The 23,325-nt window shown below is 48.5% G+C and overlaps 1 protein-coding gene across 14 annotated transcripts in view; it reads left to right on the top strand.

Moving 5' to 3' along the window:
- ST3GAL3 (ST3 beta-galactoside alpha-2,3-sialyltransferase 3) overlaps positions 1 to 23,325 on the top strand; it is a 1,226,061-nt gene that overhangs the window by 373,464 nt on the left and 829,272 nt on the right. For 12 of the 14 annotated variants that reach the window (XM_085602933.1, XM_085602932.1, XM_085602940.1 and 9 more), the window contains one exon: positions 10,831 to 10,975. The exons of 1 other annotated variant lie outside the window; for it this stretch is intronic. In XM_085602933.1, the coding sequence (XP_085459059.1) occupies positions 10,861 to 10,975 (115 nt within the window). In that variant the 5' untranslated portion in view covers positions 10,831 to 10,860. Of the gene's footprint in view, positions 1 to 10,830; positions 10,976 to 23,325 lie in introns of those variants that run through there. One more of the 14 variants, XM_085602946.1, reaches the window with a different exon arrangement.

The raw sequence follows: 23,325 nt of genomic DNA, 5'->3' as shown, positions 1-23,325 counted from the left end.
TAATGGGGCGCTCCGCTCAGCTCCTACCCTGAAAGTCTCGGGGTGATTCGTCAAGCGGGGGCTGAGGAAAAAATGGTGGTCCCAAAACGCGTTTTCCCCATGCATTTTCCCATAGGACCTTTAGTCGAAGGTACAGCCCGAACGGCTGAACAGAATTACTTGAAATTAGGCAAAGAGGTAGTCCTCAGTTCAGGCATGTGCCTTTTGCTTAAATGGTGTAAATCCGTTCAGTATTTCCTGAGAAAATCAAAAGTAAAATCACATATATATCTGGGCGGAGCCTAACCACACATCTCATCGTGAGATCTGATTGGCTGTCAGCACTTCATCCAAGAAGTGTTGGCAGCCATCTTGGGACCAATATTAATGATAGCACCTCATTAAAAAGCATTGCAGTTAATAGAAGGTTTTAAGACTTTAGTTACATTATAAATCATTTGTTGATGGTACCATACTCATTTTAGGAATTGTGGTGTGTTCTAAGGTGATTTTACCATGTGAAAAAGCCTTCTGCTGGGATATCATGATTGAGAGAAAACTATTTTCTCATGCTTTTCCCACAGAGGTTTGGAAGGTGATCTATAAGCTAAACTGAGAGCATATTTTCTGTAAATTCACATTATCTTTCTCAGTCATGTGAGAATGAAGTCTGACATTCTCAGTAAAACATGTACATCCAACAAGGGCAGAGACTGTCAGTTGATTCCTTTGTGTTCTACTGCAGCTTCCCAGAGTGTTCTAAAGAACAACTAGAGCGCTAACAGTCCTACTTATGACAAACGTATGGCACACCTGAAGCTATCTTGGTTGGAATAAAGTGGTAATTCTTAAAAAAATTAATTTAAAAAGGAAAAACATGAGGGGGTTCATTTTGCCATAGAAAGTATGATTAGTGCTGCAGAAAGAAAAATTAGGGCACATTTTGAGTGACTTCTCAAATCCTCTTCTATTTCATTAAAAAATTCTGACATGCAGACTGAAACTTGCACTTTCCAGCAGCAGACTTCCCTGGTAAGCAGTAGTTTTACTACAGTGATCTAATGAGCAACTAGAGTGCTAACATTCAGAATTTATGGCAAATGTGTGACACATCTGAATGCCTTCTTGATGGAACCAAAATAAAAAACTGAAAGTATTCCCACTGAGGAGACTGCAGTAAATGAGGAAATTAGGAAACTTCATAACAAACAAATCTCCCAAGATGGCCAGCAGAGACAAAAGAGCCCAAATGTAGCCCAAATATCACCCAGATGTAGCCCAAGTATAGCCTAATGACAGAAAGAATGTCCCAGAGTGTTCTTGAACAACTAGAGCGCTTACTGTCTTACTTATGACAAAAGTATGGCACACCTGAAGCCATCTTGATTGGAATAAACTGGTAACACTTAAAACATTTAATTTAAAAAGGAACACAATGAAGGGGTTCATTTTGCCATAGAAATTATGATTAGTGCTGAAGAAAGAAATATTAGGGCACATTTTGAGTGACTTCTCAAATCCTCTTCTATTTCATTAAAAAATTCTGATATACAGACTGAAACATGCACTTTTAATACCAGCAGCAGACTTCCGTGGTGAGCAGTAGCTTTACTACAGTGATCTAATGAGCAACTAGAGTGCTAACATTCAGAATTTATGGCAAATGTGTGACATATCTGAATACCTTCTTGATGGAAAAGTAAAAAACTGAAAGCATTTCCTACTGAGGAGACTGCAGTAAATGAGGAAATTAGGAAACTTCATAACAACTAAATCTCCCTAGATGGCCACCAGACACAAATGAGCCTAAATGCAGCACAAATATCACCCAGATGTAGCCCACATGTAGCCCAATGACAGAAGTGTGCAAAACACTTATTTTTTGTGTATTTGCAGTTTTATATAGTGCAGACTTGTCAGGTATTGGAATGCTTTACATGAGCATTGGTTACATCACACAAGATCAAATTCATTTGGGTTGTAGACATGGGGAGATTAAGTGATTTGACCACAATGACAGAATGTTGAGCTGAAGCAGAAACTCCAACCTGGTTCCCCAGTTGCAAAGTCTGCAGCTCTGGAAGTAACACCACATCCTCTCGCTAAGGTGCAACATTTAATCAAGTGGTCTACTGGATAAAAAAACATAAAGATTACAAATAATTTAAAAGTTCTTTGTCGCTATTTGAAAACTCAGAAAATATGTCCTCATTTTAGTTTTTTAGAGCACTAACCATAATTTTGATGCAAATAAGACCCTCTCATATATGTAATTTCTAAAGGAAATACTCTAGGTATTACAGTTTTGATTACATCAAGATGACGTCAGGCGTTCCACACTTTTGTAATAAATATAGAATGTTAGCAATCTAGTTGTTCATTGGGATACTGTTGAGAGGCAGAGGCCAGGGGCACGGACTCTGAAAATTGAAGGCAGGTAGGAGAGTGCAGAGGCAACAATTTGACCACACTGGGCAGACAGGAAGGGCAGTGGCAGCACAACAGACTATGGAGGGCAGTGGAAAGGGGGGCAGGGGCAACAAACCAACAATACAGGACTGGCAAGAGAGGCTGTGGCAATATAATAGACCATAGTGGGCAGAAGGAAGAGGCAGTGGTAGTACAACCGTATATGCCAACAGACCCGTTTCAGCCAGGAAACGTCCAATGTTTTTAAGCTCAAATGGGCTTTATTTGATCTGTCTCCTGTCTACAATCTCCTCTTTTTCAATGTAACTCAAAGGGGAAAATCAATACCCCATTTTGTTTTCAAAATCTCCCTCTTACCAAGTTCAAAATGTTCGCAAGTATGGTACATTGAATCATGGTAGGCAGGAGGAATTGGGGTAGGGACATGGACTCGGATAACAGAGGACAGGAGGGACATGGAGAGGTGCACCAAACTGACCCTGCAGGGCAGGCATCAGGGTTTGCAGCAGCACAATACACCACACAGCGCATGCGGGACGGGAGTGCAGCACAACAATCCATAGAAAGCAATAGGGAGGGGACAGGACCATGCAGATGGACAACAGAGAACAGATGGGAAAGAGGCAATGGTAGCTAGCTGACCATAATGGACAGACAGGAGAGAAAGCTGCAGCATAACAGACCATAAAGGGCAGGAGGGGCGGATCAGGGGCATTACAATAGAACAGACAAGCCAGGAGGGAGGGAATAGGGGGTCTGTACATGGAAACAGAGGGCTGGGGGCAAGGTGGCAGGGCAGGAGCAGCAAGATGACCATGGAGGTCAGGCAGGATGGGCACTAGAAACAAGACACACCATGGAGAGCAACAATGAGACTATGGTCGCATACACACAGACCATGGAGGGAAGGTGGGAGGGGGTCAGGGGCAGCTAGCTGACCACACAGGGAAGGTGGGAGGGGCCATGGCAGCACAGAAGACCATGCATGGCAAGCGGGAGGGTTAGTGGCAGCACAATGGCTATGATGGGCAAGAAGGAGGGTGTAGGGGCATGGACAAAGGACCATGGAGGATAGAAGGGAGGGTCAGGACCTGGGCACAGACCAGAGAGTTCAGGGGAAGGGGCCTCACAACAGACCGCGCGGGGCAGGCAGGAGGAGCAGTTGCAGCACAACAGATCAGGGAGGGCAGAAGGGTGTGGCAGTAAAATGGACCATGGAGGACAGGAGGAAGGGGATAGGGGCATGGCATGTGGACAGGCAGGGTGGAGGTGGCAGGGACAGGTTACAGTCATCTGACAATGCTAGGCAGGTGGGAGGGGAGTGGCAGCTCAACAGAACACTCAGAGTAGATAGGAGTGGCAGGTCCATGGAACATAGTGGGCAAAAAGGATGGAGCAGGGGCATGCACAAAGACATCGGAGGGCAGGGGAAAGGAGAATAGGGGCAGCAAGCTAAGCACAGAGGCTAAGCAGGAGGTTAATGATGGGCCACAGAATTGGGCAATGGAGGGCAGGAGGAGTTGACTGATAAAGCATGCTAAATGGGGGCAGTGGCAGCACATCAGACCATGCATGGCAGGAGGGAGGAGGCTAGTTCATGGATTCAGACAACAGAGGATAGGGAGGAGGTGGATGGGGCAGCAAGCTAACTGTTCAGAGAAGGTCGGTATTAGGAGCTTTGTTTTTAAAATGTGTGTCTGTGCGAACTACTTAAAATATGAACAAGTATGCAGCATAATCTCACTTTTATTCAGGAAGAAGAGGACGTTTGTGACTGTGACTCTGGGCTCACTTGGCAGAAACACCCCCTGACCCTCCACCCCAGCGCAAAATGTAATGCCCGTGAAAAGGGTAGGTGGACGCAGTGTTATATAGAACATAGTCCTGAGAGCACGATTGAAAATGAAAAGTAGATATAGTATATGGTATAAACTATGCACCAAAAAGTGTGATATAAGAAGAACCGGGGCGTGAAATATAATATGCAATATATTGTGCGCAATGACAGATTCATTGGAAAGCGCGAGATAGCACAGGCACTAGCGCGTGCTATCCGATATGCGCCTTGGAGTGTAATATGCACAGGGCAGTGTTGTGTAACATAACTAGTCTCTAAAGTTGCAATATAAAATATGTGCTGGGGAGTGTAACGTTGCATATGCACTGTGACGAAGATATGGATCCCAGATTGTAATATGTATGGCATAGCGCTGTGCGTTATAACATACACATCGAGGAAGGCACGTTAGATGGGGCAATATAACCCCAAAGGCAAGTGTGGCATGACATATTCACGGGGTGGTGTTACAGTGCACATGGGCTAGAGAGTGTCACAGCATACGCACTAGCTGTTGGAATACAACACAGAGGTGTGAGGCAATCGGCGGGCACTGGTGGGTGTAACACAGCATTGGGCTCAGCCAGGAGCACGCTGTGACTCTCAAGTGAGGTTCGTCTCCTTTCCAGAGAGTAAAATAAAAAGTATTACACATCCGGCGGTGGATGTGTTTTTTATAAAACGTGAGGGGTGTTTCTTGCATAGTTTGGTCGAATTTTTGTCGAATCCCCTTTGAATGGCTTGGTGTGCGTGTATATTAAATGTGCCCGTCAATAGCTACCCATGTTTGTATAAATAAACAGCAAGGGTGTCTACTTGGAGAGTACCCACCGGTGGGGGCGCCGGGATTAGGCACGGTAGGGCGTCAGACACGTCAGAGCTTCACTAGCGGTGTAAATACATTCCATCTGGATTCATTCTATGCATAGTCGCCTTGTAATGAATATCACGCAAATCGTCATGGTGATGGGTACATACGGTTTGTCCAGCATGTCCTAGATGTTTCTATAAATATATATATTTTTAAAATAATAAAAAACAAAGGTCGGCCCCGGGGGATGGGGTCCCTGGAGCCATAAGTGGCCTGAGGAGGGGGGCAACGCAGCCCCCTCCTAAAGAATTTATATAAAAAAAAGGCCATGACCCAGGGGTTGGGGTCCCCGGGGCCGATTAAGGCCTTGGGAGGGCCAAATTTATTTTTTTCAACAAAAAAAATTAGGGTGCAGGCCCTGGGGGATGGGGTCCCCAGGGCCAGTAAGTAAATTAGAAAAAGAAGGGGGGGCCACACAGCCCTCCTTCTTAAAAAAATAAAATAAATAAAATACCGGCATCGAGCTGGAGGCCACGCCCCCTCCTTGCAGCACTCTGCAAACGCGCCCCCTGGCCAGTTGTAAGTTGGGGAATTAATTCCCCTTCAATACTGAGGGTCCCTGAGGGCCAACTAGCCCAACAGGTATCTCCAGTGTGCGCCAGGGAGCTGCGTTGCAGGCAGGTGTTCTGAGGCCACACCCCGTTTTTACACCTCTATGCAACACAGCTCTATGGCGCTTACTGGAGGTACCTAGTGGGCTAGTTTGACCCTAGGGACCCTTAGATTCAAGGGGACTTAATCTCTCAACTTAGAACGGCCACAGGGCGCGTTTACATAGTAGTGAAGGGAGGGGACGGGGCCTGAGGTGATGTGTGCAAACACGCCCTTTGGAGCGTTTTAAGTTGGGGAAATAATTCCCTTTCAATCCTGAGGGACCCTGGGGGCCAACTAGCCCACCAGGTGCTTCCAGTAAGTGCCACTGCTCTGCGTTGCAGAGAGGTGGTGCAGGCCGTGCCCCTTTTTACACCTCTCTGCAATGGCGCTTACTGGACGTACCTAGTGGGCTATTTTGCCCCTAGGGATCCTCAGGATTCAAGGGGACTTAATCTCCCAACTTAAAAAACGGCCACAGGGCATGTTTACACAGTGGGGAAGGAAGGGGACGGGGCCTGAGGTGACATGTGCAAACACGCCCTATGGCGCGTTTTAAGTTGGGGAAATAATTCCCCTTCAATCCTGAGGGCCCCTGGGGGCTAACTAGCCCACCAGGTGCTTCCAGTAAGCGCCACTGAGCTGCGTTGCAGAGAGGGGGTCAGGCCGTGCCACTTTTTACACCTCTCTGCAACGCAGCTCTGTGGTGCATACTGGAGGTACCTAGTGGGCTAGTTGGACCCTAGGGACCCTCAGGATTCAAGGGGACTTAATCTCCCAACTTAAAACGGCCACAGGGCGTGTTTACACAGTGGGGAAGTGAGGGGATGGGGCATGAGGTGACGTGTGCGAACATGCCCTGTGGCGCGTTTTAAGAGGTAGTTTTAATCCCCTGCCCTATTATATACTAGGGGCTTACAGAGGAGGTCATGCTGATCACAGGGGACCCCAACGCATACTTTTCCCTAGTGTATGTAGGTGTTTTCACTGTATTCTGAGTGTCTTTTAACATAGCACTGGCTCTAGGACTGGTTAGTCAGACTCCGTTACCACCAGTATCCGTCTGAAAAAGTTGAGGGTACAGGATCATTTTGCAACAAGGCTTCTTTCTGCTCTTCTGTTTGTTCTTTCTGCAGTTATCCTTCTTCCTGCACTTTTCTTCGTCTTTGCGGACTTCCGTTGCTTCTTTCTGCATTTTTTTTTTCTTTCTGTGCGTTTTTTCTTCTTTCTTCACATGTCCTATCTCTGTAGGCATAGTTAGAAATTAGCATTTAAAAAAACCTTTGAAATTCACTGAAAAAACCATAGGTTTCAGGCACGTTATAGTTAGGAATTAGCATTTAAAAAAACCTTAGAAATTCACTGAAAAAACCATAGGTTTCAGGCACGTTATAGTTAGGAATTAGCATTTAAAAAAACCTTAGAAATTCACTGAAAAAACCATAGGTTTCAGGGGCGTTATAGTTAGCTGGACTTTTCACTCATACAAAACCATTGAAATTCCCCTGTTATAGTTAGTTCAGCTAACTATAACTCGCGCGTCCACAATGCACTGCTAATGACGTCACATATTACATCACTCATGACATGGTCAGTGACATCACTGATGACATCACTGATGACAACTCAAATGACATCACTGATGACATCATCCAGTGAATGTGTGTTTTTCTGAAAATTACATATATTTTATATATATATATATATATATATACAAAAGGCATGAGTCCGAACTGAGGAATACCTCTTTGCCAAATTTGGTGTCATTCCGTTCAACGGTGCGCGCACGGTGCGCGGCTATAGATATGCATGTGCTTTTAAATGCAATTTTCTCAGGAAATACTGAACAGATTGACTCCATATATGCAAAAGGCACTTCCCTGACCTGAGGACTACCTCTTTGCTAAATTTCAAGTAATTCTGTTCAGCCGTTCGGGCTGTACCTTCGACTAAAGGTCCTATGGGAAATTGGATGGGGAAAACGCGTTTTGGGACCCCCCTTTTTTCTCAGCCCCCGCTTGACGAATCACCGCGAAACTTTCAGGGTAGGAGCGGAGCGGAGCTGGCCAAACGTTTGGAAAATTTTGCGAAGATTCGTCAATCGGCGCTAAAGATATTCCCAATAGAAGGTTGCGGATTTCCTATGGAAAATAGGTCCTAACTATAACTATCTACTGGCGACCGCCAGTAGATAATATATATATATGTATATATGTATTGCCAAACGAAAAGGAAACAACGGAATAAAGTTTCCACGAGCCCACTGATCGTATGCAGGAATGTTTATTTGCACAGCAGAAAAGGACGACGCGTTTCGACCACATATGGGACTGGGCACTGTAAGATTCGCAAAGGAAACACTTTCTCGCTACTCACGAAACCAGCTCGCTTTAGTTACCACACCTTTGAGTTTTGTGTGTTTTGTTTTCTTTTTTTATTTGAAATAAAAAAATATTTTTGTTTTGCACTGTTAATAACCACATACTTGCGTATTTACACGTATACCTTGTCAAGTCTGTGTGCACACCTTGGTAGAAAATGTGAGACACAGGGAGGTAGTGATTTACCCAGGATCACAGTGTGGCGAAGTGGGGAATCTGAGGTTACAATTTCAGTGACTATGGGTGATGTACTACGGTCCGGTAGCGATCCACTCATGCTTTCACCAAGACTTGTTTTTCACCTGGCCTCCGTTGGGCTGCGACTGATGCTTTTAATACCCCCAGTGAATACACCTGTTTACAAGAGGTCGCACAGACTCTTGCCTCACTCATACCTGTGAGACTGTAGCCCTGTGCCCCCCTGTGGATGGCTTCGAATGAGGGGTGGGAATACTGGGTACCATCAGACCTCCACCCCTGCATTAACTTTACCTGAATACCTTTTAAAAATGAATTAAGTTTGCTTTCAGTGGAAGGCATTCTGGGAGCGCCCTGCCCCATCTCCTCCCCTATCAGCAGCCACGGCCTGCAGGGTGAAGTTGTCCTTAAGCAGATCTGTTTTTCGGTAACTGATGAGTAGCTTGTGACCCCAAATGCCGTCCAAACCATCGACACCCTTCAAGGGGGAGAGGGGCCCTCATTTCACGCCCCCTTTCTTTGCAAGTTGATATGGGTTACTGGGTGTTTTGTGAGTCGGGGTGACATTTCAGACTCCAAAGAAACTTTGAGCAGTGGGACCTGCGTATTCCCGACCCCAAAGCCTGGGGTTTAGGAAGAACAACCACAAGGTCCCTCCGGCCTCTGGCCCCACAGTAAGTAGCCGTCTCTCGGTATGGGGGTCTCTCGAATCACTAGAGGATGTCTCTTGGTATGGCCAGTCTCTTGAACCATTGGAGTATGTCTCTAGGTATGGGGGTCTCTTGACCACTAGAGTATATCTGTTGGTATGGCGGGTCTCTCAAACCACTGGAGTATGTCTCTTGGTATGGGGGTCTCTCGAACCACCAGAGTATGTCTCTTGGTATGGGGGGTCTCTCGAACCACTAGAGTATGTCTCTTGGTATGGCCAGTCTCTTGAACCATTGGAGTATGTCTCTTGGTATGAGAGTCGCTCAAACGACCAGTGCACTTCTCTTGGTATGGAGGTCTCTCAAAACACTAGAGAACATCTCTTGGTATAGCGGATCTCTCAAACCATTGGAGTATGTCTCTAGGTATGGGGTCTCTCGAACCACCAGAGTATATCTCTTTGTATGGTGGTCTCTCAAACCACTAAAGCACGTCTCTTGGTATGGAGGTCTCTCCAACCACTAGAGAACGTCTCTCGGTATGAGGGTCTCTCGAACCACTAAGGGTTCATATCTTGGTATGGGGGTCTCTCAAACCACTATAGTATGTCTCTTGGTATGGCGGGTCTTTCGAACGATTGGAGTATGTCTCTTGGTATGGGGGTCTCTCGAACTACTAGAGTATATCTCTTGGTATGGTGGGTCTCTCAAACCATTGGAGTATGTCTCGAGGTATGGTAGTCTCTCGAACCACTAGAGTATATCTCTTGGTATGGTGTCTCTTGAAGCACTAGAGTACGTCTCATGGTATGGGGGTCTCTCCGGGCCAGTACGCATCACCACAAGAGCATGTCTCTTGGTATGTGGGTCTCTCAAACCACTAGAGTACATCTTCTGGTATAGGGGACTCTTGAACCACTAATGTACGTCTCTTGGTATGGGGGTCTCTTCGGGGAAGTAGGCAGTCGAACCACTAGAGCTTGTCTCTCGGTATGGGAGTCTCTCAAACCACACAAGCACGTCTCTTGGTATGGGGGTCTCTCGAACCACTAGAGCACGTCTCTTGGTATGGGGGTTTCTCGAACCACTAGAGCACTTCTCTTGGTATGGGGGTCTCTCGAGCCACTAGAGTGCCTCTCTTGGTATGGGGTCTCTCAGGGGCAGTAAGCAGCGTCATCGCTAGAGTACGTTTCTTGGTATGGGGGTCTCTCTGGGTCAGTAAGCAGTCGAACCACTAGAGTACGTATCTTGGTATTGGGATCTCTCTGGGGCAGTAAGCAGCATCACCGCGAGAGCATGTCTCTTTGTATGTGGGTCTCTCAAACCACTAAAGTACATATTTTGGTATGGGGGTCTCTTGAACCACTAATGTACGTCTCTTTGTATGGGGGCTCGAGCCACTAGAGTATGTCTCTTGGTATGGGGGTCTCTTGAACCACTAGAGCAAGTCTCTTGGTATGGGGGTCTCACGAACCACTAGAGTGCGTCTCTTGGTATCGGGGTCTCTCGGACCACTAGAGCACGTCTTTTGGTATGGGGGTCGCTCGAACCACTAGAGTATGTCTCTTGGTATCAGGGTCTCTCCAGGGCAGTAAGCAGTCAAACCACTAGAGTACATCTCATGGTATGGGGGTCTCTCGAACCACTAGAGTACGTCTCTTGGCATGGGGGTCTCTCTGGGGCAGTAAGCAGCATTACCACTAAAGTGCGTCTCTTGGTATGGGGGTCTCTCTACCCACTAGAGCACGTCTCTTGGTATGGGGGTCTCTCCAGGGCAGTAAGTTCTCTCTGAGGCAGTATGGTCTCTCTCGGGGCTGTAGTAATACTCCGGTCTCTTCTAGCGCTGTGATACCCTCTCAGCCACCACTCACCCTCCTGTCCTCTCGCCCACAGGTCATGTAGCCCAGCTGGCATGCAGTGAAGATGGGCATCGTGGTGTTCATGAGGAACCTGCTGCTAGCCCTCTGCCTGTTCCTGGTGCTCGGCTTCCTCTACTACTCTGCCTGCAAGCTGCACCTACTGCGGTGGGAAGACACTAGTGAGTACTTTCTGCTCTGTGCGGCGATACTGCCCTCACTGCCCTCCTCCGTGGACTCTCTGCCCTACAAAGGTACCCTCAGCACCGGCCTGTGTCTCTGCTCCGCCCACGGGGACTTTGATGTGAGCGCTGCGCCCAAAGGGTGCTCACTGCTGTAGGAACTCACTGTCTTATACACTCACTGTCCCATGCGCCACTGCACTCCTCAGTGGACTCTCCGCCCTACAAAGGTACCCTCAGCACCGGTCTGTGTGTCTGCTCTGCCCACGGGGACTCTGATGTTAGCGCTGCGCCCAAAGGGTGCTCTGCTGTAGGAAGTAACTGCTCCATGCGCTCACTGCTTTTGTGCACATCCTGTCCCTGGGTGCACTCTGCTGTAGGAAGTCACTGCCCCATGCGCTCACTGCTTCTGTGCACATCCTGTCCTTGGGTGCACTCTGCTGTGGGAAGTCACTACCCCATGCGCTCACTGCCTCTGTGTACATCCTGTCCCTGGGTGCACTCTGCTGTAGGAAGTTACTGCCCCAAGCTCACTGCTTCTATGCACATTGTGTCCCTGGGTTCTCTTTGCTGTAGGAATTTACTGCCCCATGCTCTCACTGCTTCTGTGCACATCCTGTCCATAGATACTCACTGCTGTAAGAACTCTATGGCCCATGTGCTCACTGCTTCTGTGCACACCCTGTCCCTGGGTACTCACTGGTGTAGGAACTCAGTGCCCCATGCACTCACTGTTTCCCTGCACATCCTGTCCCTCGGTACTCACTGCTGTACAAACTCCCTGCCCCATGCGCTCACTGCTTCTCTGTGCATCCTGTCCCTGGGTACTCACTGCTGTAGGAACTCACTGCCCCATGTGCTCACTGCTTCTCTGTAGATCCTGTCCCTGGGTATTCACTGCTGTAGGAACTCACTGCCCCATGCTTTCACTGCCCCATGTGCTCACTGCTTCTGTGCACATCCTGTCCCTGGGTACTCACTGCCGTAGGAACTCACTGTCCCATGCTCTCACTGCTTCTGTGCATTTCCTGCCTCTGGGTACTCACTGCTGTAGGAACTCACTGCCCCAAGCGCTCACTACGTCTGTGCACATCCTTTCCCTAGGTACTCACGGCTGTAGGAACTCACTGCCCCATGCGCTCACTGCTTCTGTGCACATCCTGTCCCTGGGTACTCACTGCCCCATGCACTCCCTGCTTCTATGCATATTGTGTCCCTGGGTCCTGACTGCTGTAGGAACTCACTGCCCCATGTGCTCACTGCTTCTGTGCACATCCTGTCCCTGGGTACTCACTGCTGAAGGAACGCACTGCCCCATGTGCTCACTGCTTCTGTGCACATTTTTTCCCTGGGTACTCACTGCTGTAGGAACTCACTGCCGCATGCGCTCACTGCTTCTGTGCACATCCTGTCCCTGGTTACTCACTGCCGTAGGAATTCACTGTCCCATGCGCTCACTGCATCTGTGCACATCCTGCTCCTGGGTACTCACTGCCCATCCTTTCACTGCTTCTATGCACATTGTGTCCCCGGATTCTCACTGGTGTAGGATCTCACTGGCTCCTGTGCTCACTGTTTCTATGCACTTCCTTTCCCTGGGTACTCACTGCTGTACGGACTCACTGCCCCATGTGCTCACTTCTTGTGTGCCCTTCTGTCTGTAGTTATTCACTGCTCTAGGTACTCACTGCCCCATGCTCTCACTGCTTCTGTGCACATTCTGTCCCTGGGTACTTACTGCTGTAGGAACTCACTGCCCAATGCGCTCAATGCTTCTGTGTACATCCTGTCCCTGGGTACTCACTGCCCCATGCTTTCACTGCTTCTATGCACATTGAGTGCCTCGGTTCTCACTGCTGTAGGAACTCACTGCCCCATGTGCTCACTGCTTCTGTGCACATCCTGTCCCTGGGTACTCACTGCTGTAGGAACACACTGCCCCATTCGCTCTCTGCTTCTGTGCACATCCTTTCCCTGGGCACTCACTGCTGTAGGAACTCACTGCCCCATGCGCTCACTGCTTCTGTGCACCTCCTTTCCCCGGGTACTCACTGCTGTATGGACTCACTGCCCCATGCCCTCCCTGCTTCTGTGCAAATCCTGCCTCTGGGTACTCACTGCTGTGTGAACTCACTGCCCCATGAGCTCACTGCTTCTGTGCACTTCCTGACCTTGGCTACTCACCGCTGTAGGAACTCACTGCCCCATGCGCTCACTTCTTGTGTGCCCTTCTGTCTGTAGTTATTCACTGCTCTAGGTACTCACTGCCCCATGCTCTCACTGCTTCTGTGCACATTCTGTCCCTGGGTACTTACTGCTGTACGAACTCACTGCCCCATGCACTCGCTGCTTCTGTGTCTCTCTGTCTGTAGGTATTCAGTGCTCTAGGTATTCACTGCCCCATGCTCCCACTGCTTCTGTGCACATTCTGTCCTGGGGTACTCACTGCTGTAGGAACTCATTGCCCCAAGTGCTCACTGCTTATGTGCACATCATGTGTCTGCTGTAGGAACTCAGTGCTTCATGCGCTCACTGCTTCTGTGCACATCCTTTCCCTGGGTACTCACTGACGTACAAACTCATTACCCCAAGCGAGCACTGCTTCTGTGCGCATCCTGTCCCTGGGTACTCACTGCTGTAGGAACTCACTGCCCCCATGTGCTCACTGATTCTGTGCACTTCCTGTCCCTGGGTACTCACTGCTGTAGGAACGCACTGCCCCGTGCACTCACTGCTTCTGTGCACATCCTTTCCCTGGGTACACACTGCTGTAGGAACTCACTGGCTCCTGTGCTCACTGTTTCTGTGCACTTCCTTTCCCTGGGTACTCACTGCTGTAGGAAATCACTGCCCCATGAGCTCACTGCTTCTGTGCACTTACTGTCCTTGGCTACTCACCGCTGTAGGAAATCACTGCCCCATGCGCTCACTTCTTGTGTGCCCTTCTGTCTGTAGTTATTCACTACTCTAGGTACTCACTGCTCCATGCTCTCACTGCTTCTGTGCACATTCTGTCCCTCGGTACTTACTGCTGTACGAACTCACTGCGGCATGCGCTCGCTGCTTCTGTGTCTCTCTGTCTGTAGGTATTCACTGCTCTAGGTACTCACTGCCCCATGCTCCTACTGCTTCTGTGCACATTCTGTCCTGGGGTACTCACTGCTGTAGGAACTCATTGCCCCAAGTGCTCACTGCTTCTGTGCACATCCTGTGTCTGCTGTAGGAGCTCAGTGCTTCATGCGCTCACTGCTTCTGTGCACATCCTTTCCCTGGATACTCACTGCTGTAGGAACTCAGTGCTTCATGCGCTCACTGATTCTGTGCACATCCTTTCCCTGGGTACACGCTGCTGTAGTAACTCCCTGCTTCATGCGCTCACTGCTTCTGTGCACATCCTGTCCCTGGGTACTCACTGATGTACCAACTCACTACCCCATGCGAGCACTGCTTCTGTGCACATCCTGTGTCTGCTGTAGGAACTCAGTGCTTCATGCGCTCACTGCTTCTGTGCACATCCTTTCCCTGGATACTCACTGCTGTAGGAACTCAGTGCTTCATGCGCTCACTGCGTCTGTGCACATCCTTTCCCTGGGTACTCACTGCTGTAGGAACTCACTGGCCCATGTGCTCACTGATTCTTTGCACTTCCTGTCCCTGGGTACTTACTGCTGTAGGAACTCACTGCCCCATGCGCTCGCTGCTTCTGTGTACATCCTGTCCCTGGGTACTCACTGCCCCATGCTCCTACTGCTTCTGTGCACATTCTGTCCTGGGGTACTCACTGCTGTAGGAACTCATTGCCCCAAGTGCTCACTGCTTCTGTGCACATCCTGTGTCTGCTGTAGGAACTCAGTGCTTCATGCGCTCACTGCTTCTGTGCACATCCTTTCCCTGGATACTCACTGCTGTAGGAACTCAGTGCTTCATGCGCTCACTGATTCTGTGCACATCCTTTCCCTGGGTACACGCTGCTGTAGTAACTCCCTGCTTCATGCGCTCACTGCTTCTGTGCACATCCTGTCCCTGGGTACTCACTGATGTACCAACTCACTACCCCATGCGAGCACTGCTTCTGTGCACATCCTGTGTCTGCTGTAGGAACTCAGTGCTTCATGCGCTCACTGCTTCTGTGCACATCCTTTCCCTGGATACTCACTGCTGTAGGAACTCAGTGCTTCATGCGCTCACTGCGTCTGTGCACATCCTTTCCCTGGGTACTCACTGCTGTAGGAACTCACTGGCCCATGTGCTCACTGCTTCTGTGCACATCCTGTCCCTGGGTACTTACTGCTGTAGGAACTCACTGCCCCATGCGCTCGCTGCTTCTGTGTACATCCTGTCCCTGGGTACTCACTGCCCCATGCTTTCACTGCTTCTATGCACATTGTGTCCCTCGGTTCTCACTGCTGTCGGAACTCACTGCCCCATGTGCTCACTGCTTCTGTGCACATCCTGTCCCTGGGTACTCACTGCTGTAGGAACGTACTGCCCCATGCACTGACTGCTTCTGTGCACATCCTTTCCCTGGGTACTAACTGCTGTAGGAACTCACTGCCCCAATGCGCTCACTGCTTCTGTGCACATCCTATCCCTGGTTACTCACTGCTCCATGCTTTCACTGCTTCTATGCACATTGTGTCCCTGGGTTCTCACTGCTGTACGGACTCACTGCCCCATGCTCTCACTGCTCCTGTGCACATCCTGCCTCTGGGTACTCACTGTTGTAGGAACTCACTGCCCCATGAGCTCACTGCTTCTGTGCACTTCCTGTCCTTGGCTACTCACCGCTGTAGGAACTCACTGCCCCATGCGCTCACTTCTTGTGTGCCCTTCTGTCTGTAGTTATTCACTGCTCTAGGTACTCACTGCCCCATACTCTCACTGCTTCTGTGCACATTCTGTCCCTGGGTACTCACTGCTGTAGGAACTCACAGCCCCATTACCTCACTGCTTCTATGCACATCCTGCCTCTGGGTACTCACTGCCCTATGCGCTCACTGTTTCTGTGCACTTCCTGTCCTTGGGTACTCACAGCTGCAGGAACTCACTGCCCCATGCGCTCACTTCTGTGCCCTTCTGTCTGTAGGTATTCACTGCTCTAGGTACTCGGTGCCTCATGCTCTCACTGCTTCTGTGCACATCCTGTCCCTGGGTACTCACTGCTGTAGGAACTCAAACTTTATTCGGTTTTGCATCAAAAAAACATTAAAGTTATACATATATAGATGCATAAAAACAGAAAAACACATACCTAAAACAGTAATTCATTAAAATATATTAAAGTCAAACCTCTTGTGCAGATTATAAGAGGCCCAAAACCCACCCATCCTAAGTGGTTTGGGCCCTTCGTGTGCAAAGTACCGACAGAGCATGACCTCCAGTTTGAGCTACGCACAGGATCAACTAAACCGTTAAAACCTTAATCAACCACTATCTACACATCCATACAGGCCCTCGATTTCACAGAAGCTTTTACAAATCCTACTATGAAAATAATGCAGTCCTCTTTCAGCAATTGAAGGTACATAAGAGCAGGACGGGCCTGTCTAAAATGCAATCTTTTGAAAATAGGAACCAGAAAGTGCCGTGGTGGGATTTTGTACAACTTACTTAAAAACATAAAGTGTAGCAAGTCCTGTGGAGACTGTCCGTCGCAGCCACAGGGAGCGATAACTTGACCTCTGCTATATCCCTTGGACCTAGCTAGCAAAAAGTGAAAAAGGTTCATGCGAAACCTAGTTAGTAAAAACTTCTCATGTGTTGATAAAAACCCCATAATATAAGACTCCGTTATCGGAGTTTTGAGTAGTAAAAACGTACAGACGCTAGGTTTCAATAACTCCTGCGCTTCCCTATCCACTTTCCTTTAGGGTCAGAAAAGCTGCCCTAATAGATTCCACGTCCTTCCTGACAATGGATTCTGGCTTGCAAAATAGATCACCGCGCCCTACCCTTTCCAGGCTACTTTTAATGTACTTGAGCCACGGAATTCGGATTGCATTGTCAAGAGACATGCACTCTCTTAAGATTATATGGTTGAGGGTTAAATCTTTATTCAACCAACACTTCAACCAGAAAACCAAAGGGCGCAGTGCAAGAACATCACTTAAGTAAGGGACCCCCAGTTCCTCATGCGCCTCTAAGTTGGAGGTTCCGCTCGGGACAGACAGGAGGCGTTTCAGAAAGTCGTTCTCCACCACCTGAAGTGGATCCACAGCATTATATCGCCATATTTCAGTGCCGTAGGTAGCTATGGCCAAACTTTTGGCTTGATAAACCTTTAGCATAGCTCCAGTTGGTTTCCTCCCTATTTTAGAGGCAAAATTAAAAATTGACGCATTAACCCGAACCAGGTCCCCCTTTTTCCTCAATATTAAAGGACCCCATTTTTATTTATCATCAAAAAAGAACTCCTAAATAGGAAAATATATTAGTACGGGGGATCTTAGCAGGGCCAACACTGAATTGGAAACTCTTTTTAGAATGTTGCCCCACTTCCATTACATAAGATTTGGAATTATTAATTGTTAGATCCCGATCAGACATGAAACTAGAGAATGCTGTTAAAAGGGATTGCAGACCCATTGCCGTCCTGGATATAAGGACGGCGTCGTCCGCATATAGCAGGACGGGAATGCCACACCGCCCTGCATATGGGTAACCCACTTCGGTTACTCTTAATTCGGTCTCCAGGTCGTTGATGTAAAAATGAAACAAAAATGGAGACAGAATGCAGCCTTGCCGTACACCCCTCTTAATCTCAAGATCCCTTGTGACCCGAAGGTTCAGAGAGAAGCTGACATTAGCCTTAGTTGATTTATGTAGGTCCTCTAAAAAATTAACAATCTTGTTATCCACCCCCTTTGCCCTCGTGGACTGCCACAATTTAGCTCTATTGACACAATCAAATGCGGAGGACAGGTCCATGAAGGCAAGATAGATAGTACCGGGTGTGCCACAGTGTATTTGCTCAGTATCATGAATAAGTTAAGGCACTGAGCAATAGTAGAATGGCCCGACCGAAATCCGTACTGAACATCCGACAGGATCTCTTCCTCCTCCGCCCACGTTGATAATCTCTGCAAGAGGATACGTCCTACCACCTTCACCACTGAGTCAATGAGAGATATGGGCCTGTAACAGTGGGTGCTGCTTCTATCTCCCTTCTTAAAAACAGGGACTATGGTGGAGGAAGCCCATGAATGAGGGCACCCAATTTTTGCCGCTGCGTTAAACACAGCCACTAGAATTGGTGCCCAAAACTGGGGGTTGGACTTAAATAAGTCCGGAGGAATCCCACCTGGTCCCGGCGCTTTATAGATAGATAGCCCATCAATACCGGCTATAACCTCCTCTTTTTTTTAAAGATTATTGCTGGGTCATTTACGACTGACTCTCTTGGCAGCTGTGCTCCGTAGGGCAGTCAAACATAGATTGAAAATAAGGCATCCACTCCTCCTCAGTGATATACGAATCAATGCCCCCCCCTACTTTCTGACCGAGGAATGGTTGATTCGCAACGTTCCAGAACGAGGAGCTATTCCTAAGAGTACTAACAGCAATCAGTTCCCTCCATGCCTCCTCCTTCAGGTCACCCTTCCGCCTAACCAGAGCTAACTTATATTCTTTGCGACAAGCGCGTACATCAATTTGGCTTCTTGGTTTGGCTGACAGAGCTTCCCTCAGCTTCTTAGCTGCCTTGGAGCAGTGAGAGTCAAACCATCTGGGGCCGTGGGTGACATTTCCACTAGTGGCGGCATTTAAAATTTCACCGGCCTTATGCGCTATTAGTTCGTATGCGCCCATAATCTCATTAGGAGAAGAGCCTACAGCTGTACAACATGCTAGCTCGGTGGCACAGGATACTTTTATTTTACTGTAGAATTTATCTGGGGAAATCTGAGACCATTTAAGTCCTCGCTTACCATCAGTCGGTCTTAATATACCCCTCGGTGAGACATCACTAATTTGTACGGATAATGGGCCCAACATATGAACACATAGTGGATTGTGGTCACTGAATTCACTCTCCATAATAATAAAGCCATGAAATAGAGATTGCAAAGAAAAGGAGATTAAAATAAAGTCTATAAACGACCCCTTACCGCGCCCTTTAAATGTTGGCATGGAAAATTTGGTTTGCGGGGCAGTTAAAGACATCAGGGCCACCATGTCTAATTCATTTATCATGTTATTCAGTGATTCCCCCTGGGCATGATGTTCAAAATGGAACCCCCACATACGGGGACATCCTAACTCAGAAATACAGGATAGTGACGGGTTACCACAGGGATGTATATTAAAATCACCAGAAACCAAAAGATTGTGAAGAATAGAGCCAAAAGATTGTCTTATACATGTTCTTATAAATGTTCCCAAGGTGGTGATATTACAAACATCATGAGGACAGGCCACCAAGTTATAACAATTAATAAGGCCCCATCTAGTGTCTCCCCTTTTTACTAATAATGCCAGAATTCCTGGGTTAGAGGTTGGTACGACCTGGATCTGGCAGTCAACAGCCACAGATATATATACAGCTAGACCACCCTTAGGTCTTCCACTCGCAGAAGGAGTGGCTGGGACAAAAACAGCCTTATACCCTTCCAATAGCAGGTTGCAGTCCACTGCCCATGTTTCTTGCAGGCTGATTACCGAGAATTGCTTCACAAATTGCACCCACAATGGGTCTTGGAGCTTATTTGCCAGCCCTGCGATGTTCCAAGATAGAAAGCTGTTGGTTCTTTCACCTGTGGGCCTCTCAACAACCTCTGATGGGGACTGAGTAAATACAGCAGGTTCGATCTCGGAAGACGATGGAATTCCTAGTCAGTCGCACCAACCCGGTTAATACTGCAAATCTATCATTTAGTCAACACCAAACTGGCCGTCTGTTGCAAAAGATGAGTGGGCCATAGAGAGAGGCTGCTGCCGAGGTACTAATCTATTTGGCCACCCTCCTCGGGATGTTATCAAACATATCCCTAGATGGAGCTGGTTTATAAAAGAAACCCAGAGGGAGAGCCCTGATTACAGATCCAGAAGAAGGAGCAAAACTAGTGTCTCTAGATAAGGTCCTACCCGCGTTATGGGGGTTGTCAAAGTTTACTATGAGACAGTCCCCTGAACCCGTTTTTCGCGAGCTCCCTATCCAACTCATCCTGCGTGCCATAAGAATACTTTTTGCCACACGGGTACCCAGGGTGGTATTATGTGTAAACCAGTGTGTTAGTTTAACAGCTGCCCATAGTTTTCGCCAGCCCCCTGTGAGAGAGGGGGAACATTCCCTAGGACTACTACATGGGGAGTAGATTCCGGTGGAAGATCAATGGCCGGGAGACTCGTTGGCTGTAATTCCCTACTTTCTGTCCTCACAGCTCTTGAGGGCACAGATGGCCCTGCGCTTATAGGGGACTGACTGGTGCGAGCTGGGTTGTCCATACTACTGGGCGTAAAGTTGTTAGAGCTGCTCTTCTCTGTCACCTCTCTATTTGCAACAGAGCTTGTGGATGGACCGGCCCCCATACCTGTTCCCTTAGTAGCGAGATGGTCTCTGCTGATATTAAGACTGGCTGCCTGCTTAACCGGCGGCTTGCAGCTAACCATTCCCTCTAGTTTTGATAATCTAGCTTCAACTCTACTTATTTTTTGCAAAATAGGACCCAGTAAGGTGGTCATCATGGTTTCCAGCCTGCCCCAGAAATTCCCCTCCTGAGAGCTGTCGTTAACGGAATCATAGGGGTGGTGGGACCCTCTTTGGTGCCATTTACAGAAATGGCCGGTAACGTTTTATTGCCATTTATTCTTTGGGCAGGTTTACTGGCTTTCAATAATCCAATAATCCTCGACTCTTCCTTTTTTTTTGGGGGGGGGGGGAGAACAACAGTATGGGATGACCTCAATTTGGCTTTCTGCCCTCTGGTCATAACTTTGAGCTTAACAGGGCTGGATTCTTGGCCAGCCGATGAGCAGGGAGCAGGGTTTGTCGCTGGGTCAGAAGCCATATAAGGAGACTGGCTCAGCCGGGTTGGGGATACATCATGGTTAGAAGCCACCAAAGATTCGGGAATTACAGGGGTTCAGGTAAGTCAACCTTGCAGGTGTTGGGGCTCAAGAGATGACCTTCGTTCAGTTAGCTTAATCTCATTCATGAGGGCGGATTCTGCCCTCACTAAGAAGGCATCTAAAGTTCCCACCACGCTTCTGCCTACACTCGGCACACGCCTACTCATGTTTGTCGTGTATATAGGCACAGATATGTTGACAATCCCTGCTAAAGTGCTTCACAACTGACAACACCGGGTGAACTGTACAATGTGCAAGATGCAATACAGTGCTAGACTACTAACCATACAGTGCCAAGCATTTAGAGCATCAAAAAGTCCTATACTATCAGTTAAAGTGCCGCAATGTGCAGTATGTGTAGTGCGATACAGTACCAGAGCATGGACCACACAATGCCAAATAAGAACTGTCTGAAAGTCTTGTATTAACAAAGAAAGTGCCACGTGCATACGGATTTTAAGCAGTAAAAATATTATCGGCGTTTTGGACACAATAATGTCACTAAAGTGCAAAGTGAAGAACAAGGCCCTACTTCAGAGGGAGTGCTAAGCCTAAAAATCCATCAAGTCATAAAAAGAAAATTGAGAAATTGGACACCCCAAGACCAAAAGTCCTTAGTACATGATAGCAATGGGGCACAGCTTGCTACTGACAGCTGCTACACATAGAAAGCGGCAAGAACAGAATGCACACAGTACCTAGGAGCCAGCTCCAAGTGTTAAACGGTAACCCAAAGCTGATGCGAAAGGGGGGTGGCCCTGCCCTGCCTCTTCCTGGCAAGGACGTAGGAACTCACTGCCCAATGCGCTCACTGCTTCTGTGCACTTCCTGTCCCTTGGTACTCACTGCTGTACGAACTCACTGCCCCATGCTCTCACTGCTTCTGTGCACATCCTGTCCCTGGGTACTCACTGCTGTATGAACTCCCTGACCCATGCGCTCACTGTTTCTGTGCACATCCTGCCTCTGGGTACTCACTGCTGTAGGAACTCATTGCCCCATGCGCTCACTGCTTCTGTGCACATCCTGTGCCTGCTGTAGGAACTCACTGCCCCATGCGCTCACTGCTTCTGTGCACATCCTTTCCCTGGGTACTCACTGCTGTAGGAACTCAGTGCTTCATGCGCTCACTGCTTCTGTGTACATCCGTTCCCTGGGTACTCACTGCCCCATGCGCTCACTGATTCTGTGCACATCCTTTCCCTGGGTACTCACTGCCCCATACGCTCACTGCTTCTGTGCACATCCTTTCCCTGGGTATTCACTGCTGTAGGAACTGATGCCCCATGCGCTCACTGCTTCTGTGCACTTCCTTTCCCTGGGTACTCACTGCTGTAGGAACTCACTGCCCCATACGCTCACTGCTTCTGTGCACATCCTTTCCCTGGGTACTCACTGCCCCATGCGCTCACTGCTTCTGTGCACATCCTTTCCCTGGGTACTCACTGCCCCATGCGCTCACTGCTTCTGTGCACATCCTTTCCCTGGGTATTCACTGCTGTAGGAACTGATGCCCCATGCGCTCACTGCTTCTGTGCACTTCCTTTCCCTGGGTACTCACTGCTGTAGGAACTCACTGCCCCATGCGCTCACTGCTTCTGTGCACATCCTTTCCCTGGGTACTCACTGCCCCTTGCGCTCACTGCTTCTGTGCACATCCTTTCCCTGGGTATTCACTGCTGTAGGAACTGATGCCCCATGCGCTCACTGCTTCTGTGCACTTCCTTTCCCTGGGTACTCACTGCTGTAGGAACTCACTGCCTCATGCGCTCTCTGCTTCTGTGCACATCCTTTCCCTGGGTACTCACTGCTGTAGGAACTGATGCCCCATGCGCTCACTGCTTCTGTGCACTTCCTTTCCCTGGGTACTCACTGCTGTAGGAACTCACTGCCCCATACGCTCACTGCTTCTGTGCACATCCTTTCCCTGGGTACTCACTGCCCCATGCGCTCACTGCTTCTGTGCACATCCTTTCCCTGGGTACTGTCAAGAATTCCTGTCATACAAGGGAAACACGCCCTTATGTAAACAGGAGAGCTGTTACATAACTCAAGGGAAACACGCCCTTATGTAAACAGGAGAGCTGTTACATAACTCAAGGGAAACACGCCCTTATGTAAACAGGAGAGCTGTTACATAACTCAAGGGAAACACGCCCTTATGTAAACAGGAGAGCTGTTACATAACTCAAGGAAAACACGCCCTATAAAGGGAGGAACCGGGAGGTACAAGGCTGTCGGATATTGTGTTTACACCGACGTACCTGCTTCGTGAAGAGCAGTGT

The sequence above is a fragment of the Triturus cristatus genome, chromosome 4_2 (assembly GCF_964204655.1).
Source record: "Triturus cristatus chromosome 4_2, aTriCri1.1, whole genome shotgun sequence".
Taxonomy (NCBI): domain Eukaryota; kingdom Metazoa; phylum Chordata; class Amphibia; order Caudata; family Salamandridae; genus Triturus; species Triturus cristatus.
Note: the sequence above shows the minus strand (reverse complement) of the source record. Positions and strands in the feature narration are given on the sequence as shown.